At 36.6% G+C, this 19,456-nt stretch overlaps 1 protein-coding gene across 1 annotated transcript in view; it reads right to left on the bottom strand.

Moving 5' to 3' along the window:
• Positions 1-14,251, bottom strand: part of SLC38A11 (solute carrier family 38 member 11) — a 50,975-nt gene extending 36,724 nt beyond the window's left edge. Inside the window, exons 1-6 of the mRNA XM_059392757.1 lie at positions 14,159-14,251; positions 13,556-13,673; positions 11,243-11,317; positions 6,409-6,543; positions 5,420-5,485; positions 1,265-1,371 (exon numbers count right to left, since the gene is read on the bottom strand). Of these exons, the coding sequence (XP_059248740.1) occupies positions 1,265-1,371; positions 5,420-5,485; positions 6,409-6,543; positions 11,243-11,317; positions 13,556-13,673; positions 14,159-14,197 (540 nt within the window). The 5' untranslated portion in view covers positions 14,198-14,251. The remainder of the gene's footprint in view (positions 1-1,264; positions 1,372-5,419; positions 5,486-6,408; positions 6,544-11,242; positions 11,318-13,555; positions 13,674-14,158) is intronic.
• Positions 14,252-19,456: the final 5,205 nt, after the last annotated feature.

Genomic DNA, 19,456 nt, shown 5'->3' on the forward strand with positions numbered 1-19,456 from the left:
CTTCTTTCTCTAATAAGAAAAACATAATGTAAATTTGCTTTTATTTCATTTGGTTATCATTAGCCTTGTTTCCTGGGTTGTTGGTTTTTAACTAGAAAGAATGTTCTGTAATGAGTCCTCTGATCTAATGAGGAAAGGATTTTAAGTAACATTTCCGAGGTCACACAGAATGTGGCAGAAGAATTCAGATGCAAGCACCTGGACTCCAGATCAGGGCTCCTAGCTGCTCTGGGTTTACTCACTGGGAGATTTACTTCAATATTCCAAGATGACACTTTTAAGGGACACTTAGGGAAAGATGTTCAGGTATTAGTAATATGATAGAATATTAGCTTTCTTTTCATGAATGCCTGGCCTTCTGCTCTCAGAAGATAACATCTGTGCCTACAACATGGGAAATGGAAAATTGTTGATCATTTTAAATAATTCACAAAAAAGCTGCTTTTGATGAACTCTTGTTTATTTCTGGAAGTCCATTAGGGAACCAAGGTAGAGTGGTCAGAATAATTTGGAGTATCTCTTCACTCTCAGCTTTACCTGGAAGGACCATGGGTAACAGGACCAATAATAAGATCCTTAAAGAAGGATCTATAACTGTGGATACACATGAAACATCACAGTGAAAAGTAAAACTCACTTAACTTTTCAAATTAGAACATAAAAATATATAAAGAACCCTTTTTAAAAACTTCTCATCAGGATGCTTGGCATAATGTAGATATAATGCCAATAATATTCTGCATAAAATACAAACACTCCTTTAGAGTAAGGAAATAAAAATATGAATAGATAAAGGCTAATGATGCCTTGTGGTAGTTAAAGAATTATTTTGTTGGTTTCATCAGAAATGCATCATCATTTTTCTTTAGCAATAAGATTTGTATACACTGATCAAATTCTCGTGAATTGAGCCAGGACATATTGATATTTAAAATACACCGTAGTTTACAAAAAAATTTTGAGTCAGTGAAGTGACTCATCCTTACTTCTTATACCTAGTCTAACTTTAAATTGTTTAAACCACTATCTATAAAAAATGATAGAACATTTTTTCAGTAAATTAGACTTGGTATAAGTATAGTTCTTTTTATTTTCTAAATTGGAAGTATGGTGTCTGACATCAGAGTATCTGCCTTAGAAAGAAAGGTAAGAAAGAAACCAAGATAAATACTATAATTAAGAACTTGGCCACATAGACAGTAGTTTGACAAAATCAGTGCAGGTAACAAAGTGCATTTCTGAGCCTTTTTAAGATATAAGTTACCTTTCCAAGCTTCGCTATATCTCGATACAAGGACAAAGGCAGAGCAAAGGCAGCCGTGGAAAGCACAATAATGAAGTGGCGACCAATAAGCAAGTTTTCAGGGTCAACTAAAACACAATAAATATTATAAAGTCTTTATAGGTATGAGTTAACACACCAGCCATACAAGGAAACAGCCAAATAATTAAGGGCAAAAAGGACTTAAATAACTTTCAATGTTATCTAAATGACAAAGATTTTGAGTAAATAAATCCCACAAAACCATGTAAAAATTGAAATAACTCACAAAAATGTAAATATAATATAACTTAAGGGGGAACCTATAGTTCAAATAATCTTATAATATTTTTCATTCAAATTATTTTGAGCCTCCTAATCAGTCTTCCTCCTTCTACCCTTCCCTTGTTCCCTTAGAATATACTTTTAACCTAGAAGGTACAGAGATCTAAAAACATGATGTCACCCTTGGTCTAAAACCCTCTAATAGCAAATTCCTTTTCTTGGAAGTAAGCTACATGAGAGGAGGGCATGTTCTGAGGCTCTTTTTTTTTTTTAATTTAAATTCTGTATCCTAGAGAAACTGAAACAGTAGGGCTTGAAACTTCAAGACTGGAGCCTTAGATAAAAATATCCTATTTCTATACTTTTATTGAGAAAGAAGTGGTTTCCCTGAAGAAAAGTAGACAGAAGCAAAATAGGTAAGCCATCGGGAAGCTCTGCTGAAACCAGTATACACTGCAGAGTCTTGGCTGTCACAATGAGTACATAATTGTGTATTGTTGGGGAGGCGGCTTGTATGTGCACATGCACTTATCATAAAATACAAGCAAAAATTGTAAACATAAAATAAGACAAACTTCCAAGGATTTATATATTTTTAAGGCTGTGCTAATCACAGTGTTAAGTATATATGGCTATATAGCTATTTCAAGGAAGATACCATTGCTTACATTTTTTTAGCTCCTATTGAATTCCTTCAAAGAAGGAATATCATGTTTTGGAAATGTCCCCAGTGGTACCAAGTCTTTGTTCATTTATTTCTGCAAAGTCTAAATTCTACAGAATAAGCAAGTGAATGTGGTTAAGAAAAAAAAAAAAAAAGAAAGAAAGAAAAGAGGGGCACCTGGGTGGCTCAGTGTGTTAAAGCCTCTGCCTTCGGCTCAGGTCATGATCCCAGGGTCCTGGGATCAAGCCCCACATTGGGCTCTCTGCTCAGCAGGGAGCCTGCTTCCCCCCCCTCTCTCTGCCTGCCTCTCTGCCTACTTGTGATCTCTGTCTGTCAAATAAATAATAAATAAAATCTTTAAAAAAAAAAAGATAAAAAAGAAAGAAACATATTACTGGGAAAAGTAAGTGAGACTAAATTTTCTCATATGGTTAATAACCTCACTTACAGGGACGTTTCCAGATACAATTTCAAAGTGGTGTAAATGTGACATGCTTATATATATACTGTAATAAAATAATCATGAATATTTGCTTAACTCAGATATAACTAAACAATCATCATAAAGTTGTGAATCAAAACACTAAAACAGGAATTTCAAGTTCCAGAAACCTTGAACTCAACTATTTACCTATTTCTGGTGAGCATAATTTGAATTAAATTACTTGTCTATTTGTTTCTGTTTACCCTTTCAAATCATTTGCTTTACCAATATGTTTGGTAGAAAATATAGATTTCCTTCACTAAGAAAATTCTAAGTCCTAGAAAAGTACTGAAATAGAATGCTATGAATAGCAGAGAGGAGCCTAGTAACAGAGGATTTCTATTACCATAAAGGACATTTTTAAATAAGGATCTAATGGTGAGATCTATTATTTATCCTGATCTTCTGACAAAAAATACACCTTAATAAGCATTTAAAATGAAGATAAAGTGATAACAAGATTTTTCTAAATTAATATATGCTCCTTTGAAAGACCAAGACGACAAAGGAAACAAAAATCTCATGAATGCTATAATTAAGAGATAATCACAGTTTACATGTGAATATATTTTTTTCTTGTTTTTTCCTTAGTTGGTTATGAAAATAGAAAATTTACATAATTAGGTCAAATTTTATATATGACAGTATATTCTTTGCATTTTTTCCTTAGTATTCTATCCACTCTCATGATCTCAGTTTATGAAAGCATGATTGGTAGTTGGTGGCTAGAATGGAAGTTGTTGCTAAGAGCTAAGAGCGTTGGGACAGCCTGCTACATGCCAAGCGCTGTGTGTATTACCTCTGTTGTTTCACACAATAATTCTATGAAGTAGGTGATACTCCACTATTCAGAGATGAAGAAACTAAAACTCGGAGAGGGCACTGACCTTCTTAAGGTCACACAGCAAGCAAGCAGTGGCTCTGTGACTGGATGCTCAAGTTTCTCTGATTTCTGTTTCCACTAAACTCTATGAAAGGAATAAGTCCAATTTCTAGTTTTAGGTTTTGTTTTATTTTGGTTTGTTTTTCTCAAGAAGGAGTGATTCAGCACTAAGAGGAAAGGTGTTTTTACATCATTTTCAACTATGATAACAGCTATAGAGTAGGTCACTATGAAATGAGGATTGTGTAGTGTGGTGAGAAGCCCTTCAAAACAAAAAGACTCTTGGAATTATTCAAATTGCCATGATATGGTGAAAGGCTAAAGAGGGAATGGGGCTGTGCCACATGTTGAAATGGTCTGCTTGAAATGTTCAAAATGGTTTTTCAGTATCATACCAAACGAAACAACCCAAATGTCCCTCCACTGGGGGACAGACAAACTGTTGTACATTCATATGATGGAATACTTCTCAGCAATTTAAAAAAAAAAAAAAAAGGGCGCCTGGGTGGCTCAGTTGGTTGGACGACTGCCTTCAGCTCAGGTCATGATCCTGGAGTCCCGGGATCGAGTCCCACATCAGGCTCCCAGCTCCGTGGGGAGTCTGCTTCTCTCTCTGACCTTCTCCTCGCTCATGTGCTCTCTCTCACTGTCTCTCTCTCAAGTAAATAAATAAAATCTTAAGAAAAAAAAATGTTTAAAAAAAATTAAAAAAAAAAAAAAAATAAAATAAAATAAAAAAAAAAAAAAAGAGCAAACTTCTGATACAATGCAGAACTTGGATTAATCTCAAATGCAATATACTAAGTGAAGGACACCAGATGTGAAAGGCTACGTGCTATATGATGCCATTTATTTGTCATTCTGGGAAAAGCAAAACTAGGGAGAGGAATCAGATCAGTGGTTGCCAGGAGCTGTAGATGAGAGAGGGTTTGTACACAGGCAAATAAGGAAAATTTTGGAGGGTGGGTAAAGGAATTGTTCTGTATTTTGATTGTAGTTGTGGATATGTGACTATAAGCATTTGTTAAACTATATGTTACAGAACTAAACATTAAAAAGGGCTAATTTGGGGGCACCTGGGTGGTTCAGGGGTTAAGCCTATGCCTTCAGCTCAGGTCATGATCTTAGGGTCCCGGGATCGAGCCCCTCATTGGGCTCTCTGCTCAGCAGGGAGCCTGCTTCCTCCTCTCTCTCTCTCTGCCTGCCTCTCTGCCTAATTGGGATCTTTCTCTGTCAAATAAACAAATAAAATCTTAAAAAAAATAAAATAAAAAGGGTTAATTTTACTATATTAAATTATATCTTAATACAAATGATGGAGAAAAAAAGTCAGCTTGCTTATTTTAGAAGTGGCATAGTAAAAACAGTACATGAAAAATGTTACTACATAGAGTTGGTGATATGTAGCATAACACGAATTGTAATGATACCCTTTAAACAGCTAAATAAGAACTAAACTATCTATAAAAATAAATTAATGCTGAGGGATGCCTGGGTGGCTCAGTTGGTTAAGCCGCTGCCTTCGGCTCAGGTCATGATCCTAGGGTCCTGGGATCAAGTCCCACATCAGGCTCCTTGCTCAGTGGGGAGCCTGCTTCTCTCTCTCTGCCTCTGCCTGCTACTCTGACTGCTTGTGTTCTCCCTCTCTCTCTCTGACAAATACATAAGTAATTAAAATCTTAAAAAAAAAAAAAAAGATTAATGCTTTAGGATCAGAATGGATCATGGATATTGCCAGATACTTGAAGTTATCCAACCCTTCCACTTGTAAGTATTTTGGTTGTAAATTATTATGAACCACATTAACTATGAATAACACATAAAATAAGTACATGGACTTACCTCCTGGAATTCTTTGGAAGACTTTGCTCAAAGTATCTCCAGTTATTATGTTGTAACTTATCATAGCTAAAAACAATTAAAACAATAGTTACCAAGAAGCCAGCATATATTTCATCATGAATATTTTGATTTTTTTTTTTTGCATTTAACACTTTATTTTTTTCCCCAAGTTTTAATTTAAATTCCAGTTAGTTAACATACAGTGTAATATTAGTTTCAGGTGTAGAATTTAGTGATTCATCACTTACATACAACACCTGGTGCCCATCACCCGTGCCCTCCTTAATACCCTTAAGCTATTTTGAAAGTAATCAGTTATTCCCAAATATTGGCATAACCCCACCTCTTTCAAATATATATTGTGACTATAAATATGTATAATTTCAAAAATAACTAGTCAACAAATATACGGGAGAATATCAATTTATGTTACAAAAACATCTTCACTTCATGAATTCTTTCCAGAACAACTTTAAGTAACAGTGTGTTTCCGTAGTCATTTAAAATGTGATTTTTGTTATTAAAGTTCAGTTTCCACATATGTTTTCAGGAATACAAGCATTGCTCTAAGTGAGGAACAATAATAGAAAATTGTGAAGGCTCCCAAATATTCACTCATTTAAAAATGTCAGATTTGGGGGAAATACATTCTTAGCCTTCCATGGAGACATAAGGAGCTAATGGTTTGACCAATAGCTTCTGTATTACTGATTTTAAAAAATGATGTCGATTTGGTCGTTGGTGAATGTTAACATTTTATGTAAGAAGTGCTAGGGGACATGTTCACATTATAGTGCAGATTTAAACTACAAGTTGGCCTTGTACATGCCTTCCACAAACCCTTAGATTTTCAAAACAACATATTTCAGCTTCAGAAGAAATCTGTAATTTCACCCATTCATTTTTATTCTCCTATTAAAACTACCTTCTTCAGAAATAGTTATATGTTTATGAAAGAGTTACACTTTCCATTTTCATGTTCAACTTACCAATGAAAGGATAAAAAAACTGAAGAACAGAGAGGAGGATATATCCTGGAAAGCCGAAGGTTTTATTGACCAAAGATTGATAAGTGTCTGTTCCAGAGAGGGCCCCTCCTTTTATCAGTAAAATAAGGGAAAAGTCTGTGGCAAAAAGAGCCATTAAAGAAATGTCAGACTACATTTAATACAAAAGTTTTTTGTGTTTTGACTTAAAGAAAGGATCTTTGAAGAGTTCAGTTTAATGCTACAGTCAGTTGGCTTGGCAAGGCTTACTTTCCTTTCATAAAACATTACCTTTCATGAAACAGTAATGTTTCCAGTTATATATTTTTCAGTTGAGTTGCAAATACACTTAACATATCTGTGCAATGACCTGGACAGAAGAGGGTACGCAGACTAGAGTCAAAGCATCAGGTTTTACTTTCCCAACCCAGCTAGTGTAACGACTATTAACAGGCTGCACCTCAACTGTCCAAACAGCAGAATGTAGGTAATAAAATATATCATAAATGTTCAATGTGTGAAAACCAAGAATGAAAAATGATGTAAGCATTCAGAAAAAAAATAGATTGAGGAGAATCAGATCATTTGTTTTATAATGAAATACTACGAGTAGCTCCCTTTTATAGCTATGGTTAAGAGAATGACACTTGAGTTGTACTGGGTACACAGCTATGCACAGGGTGTGGTTCTTGTTTTTTCTTTTTTCTTGCTCATGCTTCCATCACAGTTGATTTTTTTTTATCCTTTAAATAATTTGGAAATCCATTAAAATACAAAGAAGAAAACAGAAATCATTGCAATGTGTTTTCCACCTTGATTCCCTCCCAAATCATTGAACTGTCTTTCAACAAATTCACCAATGAGCTCCAAGTTGATAAATCAAATTGACACCTCCTAAATCTTAATCTAATTTGCTACCTCAGTAGCACTTTTTTTTTTCTGTTTATTATTCTCCTTTTTCAATCACCTTCCCTTGGCCTTTGTGACATCACTTTCTTTTGGATCTTCTCCCACATTTTCTAACAATCATATAGTTTTTCATCAGTTTCTTTTACTCTGTTTAAAGCCTGGATTCTTGGACTTTTTTCTCACTCTTCAAAATGTCCTACTATGATCTTATTCATGCCTCAGCTTTAATTTTCACACAGATGTTATTAATTCCTAAAACTTCATCTTCAACCCAGACTCCTCCTAAACTCCAAATTTCTCTATCTAGCTATCTAACAAACATTTATCTTGGAGATCTCATAGATATCGCAAATTCAAATGTCCGAATTCTAATTTATATATTTGTTCTGGAACCTGCTTCTCCATCTTATTTCTCCAAACTGTGAACAGAACCAACAGAAATTTGAGTATCACCCTAGACTTCTCATTGCCCATCACCAGCTACCTTCTTTTGGTCACCAAATCCATTAACAATTGCATCATAGATTATTCAATGATATCCCCTCATTTCTAATCTCTACTCTATTTTAGGGTTTTTATCATTTCTCATCTAGATTAATGTGAAAACGCCTATTCTCTCATCCTCCAATGTGGCCTCCCTTCAAAACACTTCTAACATTCCCACCCTACCAAGAGTTTCTTGACATCCCTCTTCTACCAGATGCATCTGACCACACCATAGATCTGACCTTGTCTTCTGCTTAAAATCCTCCAGGGAAATCCTCTAATACTTTCGGATAAAATAATCCTTTTCATGGGGCAGAGACAATTATTTATTAGTTATGTGATCTTGGGTGAAAAACTTGACTTTCTTGAGTCTCTTCTGTAAAGTAAAACCATACAGTGAAACTTGAAAAGTCTGTGAAGATTATGATGTATCTGTCTACCACAATGCCTGGCAAGTTATGGAGGCTAAATGAATGAGAACTGGTGTTACTTTTGGCTATTTTCTATAGGCTGCATCTGGTGGTGGAGAAAGCACTGTATCTGGAGTCTGATAATAATAACGATGAGAGGAACCACAAAAATACTAGCAAATACTTTTACAACACTTTTTGCATGCCAAGCTTTTTTCTAAATGCTTTATACATATTAACTTGTTTAAGCTTCACAACAACTCTAAGTAGGTGCAATTATTAGCTCCCATTCCCCCCTTTAATAGATGGGAAAAGAGGCACAGAAGGCTAAGCAAATTGCTGAACTTCACAGGGCTAGAAAGGAAGAGTCAGGACTCAGATCCTGGTAGTCTGGCTCCAAAATCCATGCACTTAATAAAAGTTTCAACTCTGTTGCTAGTAACTGGTGACTCTGGGGAGTCATTTTAACCTGCTAAAGTCTCAGTTTCCTTCTCCACTAAAGTAGAACACGAACACCTAGTTCATGAAGTCAGAAGGATTAGATACAGTGGCTGCATTATGCTCAGCCTCAAGCTAGTCCTCAGGGAGTGGTAATGATTATCATTCCCTGGGAGCCTTCATAAACGCCTCTGCAAACCTCTAACTTCCTCCCTCTCCACTCACAAACATCAACCCTATGCTTAAGCAGATGGAATCACTCACACAGTTCTCTTACGCATCTCCACATTTCCATCTCCTCAGAGTGCCCTTCCATTTTCTTTACTCAGTAATAAACAGTCAGTGGAGGTGCCTCCTTGTCCCCAGAACACATGTGCTTTTTTGAGACTGGGTTAAATGCCAATAGCTCTATCATTTTGCATCTATCAGTATGTATATTTGGACAATAAAAATTATTACACTCTAACCAACAAATAGGAAAATCATAAATTAAAAGAAACATTTGTTGTAAATAATTGGTTCTTATTCTACAACATTTCACAAACATGAAAATAGGTCTTAGAAAAATTAACTGCTGAGCTGGCCGTATCTCATTAGAGACTTAAAAAGACAAAATAATAATTATAGAGAAAAACCATTGTGTAATTAAAGTGTCAATTTAAAGAAAGATTTAGTATTATACCTTACTTGTAGATTTTCCTCTTAAAAGCATAATTAAGAAATAAAATGAATCATAGTCTATGCATTTTATTGCTTCTGTGTGGTCATCCTTTATTCATCAAAATCATTTAAAGATTTTGATCATGCAACTGAACTAACAAGAGTAACTAATTTCTACTGATTAATAAACTTGCGATATATAACTTTTCAAAGGGCTGCTCACAGTCATTGCTGCAAGTATATGAATAGCATAAGTTGAGAAAGTTATTCACATTATGACTTACTTGTGTATAATGTGACTTAATTCACCTCAAGTATTTAATTCTTAGGTGATACACATTTAACATTTTTTTTCCTACAGTTTACAGTGTGCGCAAATGTTTACTATGTACTTAAATAAGCCAGGGTTATTATGCCTGGGTGGAAATTAATTATTTGTCAGTGCTGACTGGGAAACAGGAAATTAAAAATGACAAGGGTAATCCTTGAGTGGGATTTTTTAGTGTGGTGAATGCTCTTGTGAATGGAGTGCAGTTTTTCAACACCAACAACTAAGCAGTGTTAGGGGTCCCAAGTTTCTACGTTACGGATGGTAAGTGACAAAGTAAGAGCTGTACAGACTCAAAGTAGTTTAGGTTTGGGAAGAACAGGAGGTGGGAAGAAAAGAGGGAGGAAGGCAGTCCAGTGCTTTGGCAACTCAGACTTTGGTATCTATAGCATGCTTTATTCCCTCTTCCTCAGCCTGAGGGGGGAAAAATGGCAGAGTTACAGGCTGGCCTTCAAAACCCGAGATTTTATGAGGACATGGCATCTCCATCAGGGTCTCCAGAAGCAGAGCTGAGTCAGAGATTTTGGGATGCGGGACTTTGAGGAGAGCTCTTCAAGAGAATGGGAGTGACAGGTTAGGGCTGGAGAAACAGTTTGTCATGGAGGTTGTCTCTGGGGGAGAGTAGCTGCACCTGCAACACGCATTGGTCTCTCCGGGTGCAGGTGTGCCTGTGTGTGAGCACGCACGCACAGCTTTTGTGTTCCTAATAGGCAGTCATTGGCTGAAGGCTGTGGGGAAATGGTGGCTGGGGATCGTAACTTCACAGGAAGGTGGTGCCATCGAGAGCCAGGTCAACACTGAAAAAACAAGGCTGGGGTGTTTTGCATTCCCCGGTAAAAGGGCACCTAAGTGACCACACATAGTGGCCACCGTAAAAAGAACCACTGCAGGTGGTATCTGTTTGTGATCACTGCCTTTTCTAGTGATTCTAGGTAGAGGAAGGACCCTGTGGTTGTCATGAGGTGCGCTGGTGGCATGACAGGGCAGGGATGAGAAGAGCAGAAAGAGGAGGTGACTACGAGTTGTACAGCCTGCACTCAGATGGAGGAATGGCAAAACATGAGTGTGAACGGACAGGTTACATGGAAAGAGTGAAGCAGAAGTGATACAGAAGCACCTTATTGCTTAAACATAGTGGCAGGCAGGGAGCCTGGGCAGGCACAGGAGAGGTGGGGAGTGGGTGGTGAATCCACTGGCTGAACACCAGGCTTTTCAGTTGCACCTGCACCAAAATAGCTAGAAAATGTTGCTCATTCGTGTACACCTGCCTAAGGTTTTTGTGGGAAAGGAAGGCCTGGTTGTCTACAATTTCAAAGCAGTCTCTTTCAGCATTAATCAGCCTTTAAAATGGCTCCCCCATCTACACTCTATGCATAAAGTGAAAAAGGCACATGAAAAGGGTTTAGGCTTGGTAATATATAATGCTTTTCTAATCTGTTCAGAGGATTAGCAGGAAAAGTAAATCAGACGTAAATGTCTGAATTCTTTAGAGTTATTTGATGCACTTCTTAATTAGGAAGTTCAATTATTATGTGTGTGTGTGTGTGTGTGTAATCATCATTGCATAATTTAATTTGGAGGAAAAAGCAATTATGTAGTATTTTACCTGTAACATATGAAACCCCGAATAAAAGTAGTATTCCCAGAGGAAAGCCAGCTTGCTTCATTGAATAAGGCAACCCTGGAAAAATATAAAACGCCCCACCCATCACATTAATAAAACATATAGAAATATAGAAGCTTCCCCCCAATTCCTGTATATACAGGCTAAGTAAACTGACATTTTATAGGGCATGGTTGTAAACAGTGCATATAGCTACTCAAATTAAATGTTAGCACATTAATGTTATTTCCAGAATAAAATGCAAGCTAAGGACAGGTCAAGAGAGCAAGTTCTTAAGGTGATGGAATAAGAATAAGAAAGCAAATGAAAAACAGATGCCAGTTCACACAAATAATGTTCACTTCAGGGTCAGGAGGGAATATGACCTTGAATATACTAAAGTAATGAACTAAAGCTTTCCTACACACTAGCTGGGAAAGCAGAGACAGTAATAAGAACACGAAAGGATTATGGGATGTAAGGAAAGACTGACTCCAGAATCAAAGTGGGTAACCAGAAGAGAAAAACGAGAAGACAAAAGTATTTTTTATTATTTAATAATTTTTAATTTTTTTTACTATTTATGTATTTTTTTAAAAAGATTTATTTATTCATTTGAGAGAGAAAGAGAGAGCAAGAACAGGAGCAGGGGTAAGATCAGAGGGAGAGGGAGAAGCAGACTCCCCCCTGAGCAGGGTGCCCCATCCTGGGCTCCATCCCAGGACCCTGGGAGTAAGACCTGAGCTGAAGGAGATGTTTAACAGACTGAGCCACCTGGGCACAGCAAAAGTGTTTTTAATAAATCTGAAGGGGTAAAAGAAGGTATTTCTTATGAATTTCTTTTGGAAATGGTCAATTTTAGATTATGGGCAATAATGTATTTAACATAAAACACATTTAAAATATATCCACCCAGAACTTTTATTCTCTAGAAAAATTTCCCTTAAAAATCTGCTGAACATAATTAAGAGATACTTTTTAATGTTGCTGACATGAATCAGCTTAAACTTCAAGAATTAACTCTGGAAGTCTGCCAGGTGGAGCTGTCTACAACTCCCTAGTCCATAGGGGTAGAATTTCAAACAAATCTTTGCCCCTACTTGATTACTTTGCCTCATGTACCTCTATTTTCTGTGCCATTAAAAAGAACGTTTGTATATGGAAGCAGGTAGCATCAAGAAACATATTAGCTTGCAAAAAGTGAAAAAAGTAACTCAATTCAGATAAATGTTCAGTGATGACTGTAATTAAAATGTTAAAACTTTACAGGAAAAAGTAGTGTTATTAATGCATATTGCAGGATTTTGTTTTGTCCTTGCTTTTTCTTAAATTGGATGTTTTCAAATAAAAGAAAGAATAATTAGGGATGCTTGGGTGGCTGAGTTGGTTAAGTGTTTGCCTTCAGCTCAGGTCATGATCTAGGGGTCCTGGGATGGAGCCCTGCAGCAGGCTCCCTGCTCAGAGTGCAGCCTGCTTCTCCTATTCCCGCTGCCCCCACCACTTGTGCACACTCTCTTTCTCTCAAATAAATAAATAAAATCTCACAAAAAAAGGAAAAATCAGCACTAAAAAAATAATTGCCTTAATTACTATAATGCAACACACTTTATTTTGTCAGAATTTTCCTCTTGGTTCAAACTGGGAAAATATGAGCTGCTCATTTCTTTCATGCTCATTGTCTACCATGAATAATCTATTGATTATTTGCTCCTTTGTTAAAAAAAAATCTATGCATTTTCATTTAACCAATATCTACTTACTGATTAAATGATACTTAAAATTAATAGATCATTATAAGTTTGTACTTTAAAATTAAAACTGTATAGATAGGTAAGGAAATACTGTTTTGTATTTAATTTTTCACAAGATTGTTGTTTTCACATTAAACTTATGTACCTTCAATACTTCCAAATATCTGGAGATTTACACTCTAGAAGGTCACAGAAAGGTGGTTTAAGTAATGGTAGATATTTCAGGAAAAGGGAAAAAGTATATTAGGTAGTATTATCAATTGACCATATAGCCCATAAAAATAAATTTGGCATATCCCATATGCAGTTCCTTAATCTACCACATACGAAGGATGCTCTCCAAATGAGGAAAAAGTCTGAATCATAGACCCATCTTCAGCATAAAAGACGTTGGTATGATTCACATAGTTACATTGGAAAAAAGGGAAGGTTTTTATGGGAAAAATTACCAATTTTATCAAGATTTTTTTCCTTAAAAATAATCAATGCTAGTAACATGGTAAGCATTTTAAATTTCATCTTTTCACTTAAAATTCAAAACAAAACCAAACAAAACAACACTTACCTATTATACCAGATCCTATAATCGAGTTGACAACGTTAAAAACAGCTGTGAACTGGTGATAAGTTTTCCCTTTGTGCTTCTGTTCAGAAACGAGGGTTTCTCTGTCATCTAGATTGCTCTATTTTAATATATAAGATGGCAATTAAATATTCACTAGGTCAAAAACTTAAAGAAAAGTGTCAGACACATATGCAACGCAGGACACCCCCACGACGTTAGTAGTAATAATTAGTAATGTCAGTAACTATAAGAACATAATGACTAAGAGTAACAGGTAGTTCAACAGAGCCTCGTAGACAAACTCCGTTCTAAAATGTCCCAATTACAGCTGCGCCAAGTTCAAGGACTGCGGCACGGAATCCCAGAACACAGGATCTGTTAGGGAGTCAATGATGCGATTTTGTGAGATTAAAGGGGTTATATTGAAAAGTGCCTGTCAAGAAAAAAAAAAAAAAAAAGTCAGATGGAGGCAAAACTTTTTCTCCTGGAGAACTTTCCGCGGTGCTAAACCAAGACCCCCGGGAAGTCCGCGGCTCTCTATTGCAGGCTGAGTGAAACTGGAAAGGACCTGGCTTCAGAAGCTGCCCCACGTCGCGGTTTTACCTGCGGCGGGATGACGGGCCCCTGTGCCTGGTAGCCCATGGCCGCTACAGAGTCCTCAGCACGTGGAAGGCTTGAGGGCCTCGGGAGCCTCGTCAAGCCTGCCCAGCCTCCTCGGCGACCTCCCCCAGCTGGAGTTCGCGCGCACGCGCGCACGCGACGGGAGACGGGAGCGAGCCGTCCCGCCGTCGCCGCTGGCCCCACCTCCTCGGCTCCCCCGGCGCGCGCCGGCTGCAGCCCGGAGCTCCCTCGGCGCCCGGGGCGCTTTCCTCCGGGAGCTTGCCCGGCCAATGCACCTTCCTTCTGCGAGGGCATGCTGCAGGATGTTTCTGATGCGGGCGGCCCTCTTTCCCTGCACCCTCCTTTCCCACCCTACCTCCAGTTGGGAAGTCCAGTGTGTTCCGCCCCACGCCGCCTTGTCCAGATTGGGAAAAGAGTTACGGTGCCTTCATTTGAGTCCATTCCACAGTGAGCAGCTTTTTAGCTGGAGACTGACGTCCAGGTAAGACCGCAGTAGTACCTCTGCTCCAGTGGAGCATCGTCTCTTACTCAATACCACCTCCTCCTACTCCCTCCACATCGTCTGCATCACAGATGCTACAGGAACATGTAGGGCTTTTATTTTAAATGTAAAACAACCAACCAAACAAAAACTTTCCTAGAGTTTTAGCGAAGTCGATTACTAAGCACGCTTCGGTTAAATGTTTCATGATGACTTTTTTCAGAAAAGGAGACTTAGAGTGGAAAAGGAGATGGATCGCTAATGGATTCAGATAGCGAATCTTTTTTTTTTTTTTTTTTACATTTATTTATTTGACAGAGAGAAATCACAAGTAGACAAAGAGGCTGCCAGAGAGAGAGAGAGGGAAGCAAGCTCCCTGCTGAGCAGAGAGCCCGATGCGGGACTCGATCCCAGGACCCTGAGATCATGACCTGAGCCGAAGGCAGCGGCTTAATCCACTGAGCCACCCAGGCGCCCCCAGAGAGTGAATCTTAAAAGCAGGTAGGAGGAAAGTGTAAGGGGCATGGGAAAAGGAAAACACTTAGAGTATCTGAGGTAGAAAGAATCTTCAGTGATCACCTGTACACCCTTATATGACAGATGAGAAAACTGGCCCGGGGAATATTCAATCACACAGAGAATACATAGAGAAAGGTTTCAAGGACAGTAAGAGTGGTAATATAATACCCTACTTACCAAATACTTATTAAAGAAGTTCTTTTATTTTAAATTATGAAACATTTAAAAAAATGAAAGAAGCTAAAGAGAATTATAAAATAAGCTCTATATCAAATTAACAAATGTTAACATTAAAAGAAAGATTTTATTTATTTCAGAGAGAGAGAACATGGCGGGTACAGGTAGAAGCAGACTCCCTGCTGAGCACAGAGCTCCCTTCCTGGCTCCATCTTGACCCTGGGATCATGACCTGAGCCCAACGCAGTCGATTAACCATCTGAGTCACACAGGTGCCCCACAGATGTTAACATTTTAAAACAGATTTATTTATCTATCTATCTATCTATCTATCTATCTATTTATTTATTTATTTATGAGAGAGAGAGAGCTTGAGCAAGGGGAGAGAGAGGGAGAGAATCCCCAAGAAACTCCATGTTGAGCAGAGAACGCTTCCCCAGGTTGGATCCCAGGACCCTAAACTAATATCATGACCTGATCTGAAATCAAGAGTCATAGCTCAACAGACTGAGCCACACAGACACCCCAACAAATGTTAACATTTTGTCATATTTTCTTCTACTGAAAAAATAAACATTTAATGTTCCAATGGAAACCCCTTTGTCCATCCCCATTCTTTTCTCTTCATCCCTGAAGTCATCTAATTTATGAAGTTGGTGTATATCTTTTCTATCCATGCTTTATATTTTAACTCATTCGATTGTAGCCATAAATAATATATGTACATGTTATTTTTGTACATATTGTACATGTTATTTTTCCCACTAGCATTAGTGTTTGCTTACCCAATATGTAGTTTTCAAGATGTATTATATAGATATAAGCAGGTTTATTCATTTTATCTCTCACAGTTCAGTTAGCCATCCTCCTACTGAAGGAAGGTTGTTAAGGTTCTAATTTTACACTCTGCTGGAGCATATTAAGTGACAGATTCTCTAGCAGTAGAATTGTTAGGAAATAAGTCATGCATATTTAAACTTCACAAAATATTCCCAAATTGCTCTTCAAATTGGTAGTACCAATAACACTTCCACCAGCAGTGATGGAATTCCTGGGTTTTACATTGTCTACAACACCAGAACTTCCTTTTTTTAAGTTTTGTTATTCTAATGGGTTTTTAAATGGTATATATTTATTGTATAAATTTGTATTGTCCCAATCTATAGTGTGGTTGAGAATCTTTTTATACTATTTCATGAATATAATTAAATATTTAGGTTGTCTTCTTTGTGAATTTCATTTTATGTCTTTTGCCCTTTTGATTTTGGTTGTTAGTCTTTTTCTTATTGATTTATGAGAGTTACTTATATATTTGGGGTGCCAATTTTATGTCTGTTAAATATTTTGCACATATATTCTTCCAACTTCTTTCTTTTAAAACTATTTGTGTCATTTTTTATTATGCAAAATATATACTCTTGATAATCAAAATTAGTAAATTTTATTTTTTTAAAGATTTTATTTATTTATTTGACAGAGAGAGATCACAAGTAGGCAGAGAAGCAGGCAGAGAGAGAGAAAAGCGGGCTCTCTGCTCAGCAGAGAGCCCGATTCAGGACTTGATCCCAGGACCCTGAGATCATGACCTGAGCTGAAGGCAGCGGCTTAACCCACTGAGCCACCCAGGCGCCCCAAAATTAGTAATCTTAATCCTAATACAAATGCATTAAGAGAAAGAAAATTCCAGCATTATTTTACTAAAAAATATAGATTCAAAAATTCCAAATAAAATACTAGCAATTAACTCCAATAGTGTATGAAAAGTTAACAATATCATGAAAAGTTGGGTATAACTCAAGTATGAAAGGGTGGCTTAACTATAAAATATCTATAAGTGTAACTTTCCACATTAACGGATTATGAGAAAAACCATGTAATTATTTTACTAGAAACAGAAAAAAGTTTGATAATGTTGAATTCACAATTGAAAAATTCCTCTTTGTAAATTAGAAATAGAAGACAACTTTCTTAAACTAATAAGTTATAGCAGATATTTTCATTAATGAGGAAATTTTAGGAGCACATTCATTTAATTAAGAAATGAAACAAAAATACCCATTATCATGACTTTTATTTAACATGATGTTGGAGTCTGTAGCCTTAAGCAATAAGAAAAGAAAAAGAAAAAAGAAAAAAAAGAGATATTAGGATTGGAAAGGTAGAAGTAAAACCATCATTTTCAGATAATAAGATTATTTTTGTAAAAAGATCAGAATAAAATATTAGAAGGGAAAATATTAGAAGTAATAAGAGACTTTAGGGAGTTGCCTAGATACAAGAGTTACCTGCAAATATATTAATTTTTCTACAGCAACAACAAACAACTAGATATTATAACAAAAATAAACTAATTTTTAATATTGTCAGAGAGAATGAAATATTCAGGAAGAAATTCAACCAAAGATATGCAGATATGCACAGTCTGTTTAGAAAGAATTACAATAATCAAGAGAAATTAAATAAGGTCTAAATAAATGGAAAGAAATAGCAAATTCATGGATAAGTAGGATAAATAAAGATATCGATTCTGTCCATGTTGACTTATTAAGTACAGCATTTCACTATATTGACCACAAATATCCCTGACTGTAAATTTGTAAAATTTGTAAACTTTTCCTTTTTTAGTTACTTTTTTTAAAGATTGTGTTTGTTTTTGAGGTCAAGATCTAGAGAGAGAGCACGAGTAGGGGGAGGGGCAGAGGGAGAAGCAGACTCCCTGCCCATCAGGAAGCCCAGTGCAGGACTCAACCCCAGGACTCTGAAATCATGACCCAAGCTGAAGGCAAATGCCTAACTGACTGAGCTACCTAGGTGCCCTCCTTTTCTGACTATGAAAAAAGTTTGCTTTTAAAAAGTGTAAAATAAAGTAAAAAGGAGAAAGAATTTTAAATGACTGTATTTTTACTTTCAATTATCTTTAAAACTTTTTTCAATGTATTATATGTGTTTGTGTATGTATGTGCATTTTTTTCTTTTTGTGAATATGGTCTCTATGGTAGCTTAAAATATATCTACAAATTCTCTCACACCCCTTCCTTTAGGAAGTAGAGCTTCTTTCCCCTTCCCTGAATGAGGGCTGGACTCAGTGACTTTCTTGTAATAAACTGGGTATGATGGAAGTTATATGTATAACCTCTGATTCTAAGGCATAGAAGTCCTTGTGGTTTCTGTCTTGTTCTTTCTCAGATCATTCACTCTGGTAGAAGCCAGCTGCAATGTCCTGAGTGCATTCAAGGTCCTCATAGCAAGAAACTGAAGCCTCCAGCCAGTGCCATGTGAATGAGATATAGTGAAAGGGAATCCTTTGGCCCAGTCAAGCCTTTGGATGACTGCAGCCCCAACCAGCGTTCCTACTGCAACCTGAACCAGTGCCAGCCAAACAAACTGCTCCTTCGTGACCCACAAAAATGAGATAATTTTATTTTTGCTTGAAACCATTAGTTTTGGGGCTATTTGTTATACTGTGATAGAATAGATAACTGAGAGGATTATATATATATATATATATATATATATTATATATATATATATATATGTGTGTGTGTGTGTGTGTGTGTGTATTTTTTTTTCTGTTTAAGTCTTTATTTATACTTTAAAAATTGAATGTTTTATTTTTATTTTGAACAGTTTTGGGTTTACAGCAAAATTGAGTGGAAGGTACAGAGATTTCCCTTATACTTCTTGACCCCACATAGGCATAGCCTCTTCCATTAACATCCCCCACCAAAGTTCATTTGTTAGAATTGATGAACCTACACTAGCACATCGTTATCACCTGTACTCCACAGTTTACATTAGTGTTGCTGTTGATGTTACACATTCTGTGGATTTGGTCAAATGTATAATGACATGTGTGTACCATTACTGTATCATACAGAGTTGTTTCAGCTGCTCTAAAAATTCTCAGTGCTCTGCTGTTTTATCCCTGTCCCCCTGCCCCCTAATCCCTGGAACAGCTGATATTTTTACTGTCTTATAGTTTTGTCTTTTCCAGAATATATATATATATATATATATATATATATATATATATATATGGATTGGAAAGGTAGAAGTAAAACCATTATTTTCAGATATATATATTTCATTTCTCATTATTTTTA

The sequence above is a fragment of the Mustela nigripes genome, chromosome 3, assembly GCF_022355385.1.
Source record: "Mustela nigripes isolate SB6536 chromosome 3, MUSNIG.SB6536, whole genome shotgun sequence".
NCBI classification, from domain to species: domain Eukaryota; kingdom Metazoa; phylum Chordata; class Mammalia; order Carnivora; family Mustelidae; genus Mustela; species Mustela nigripes.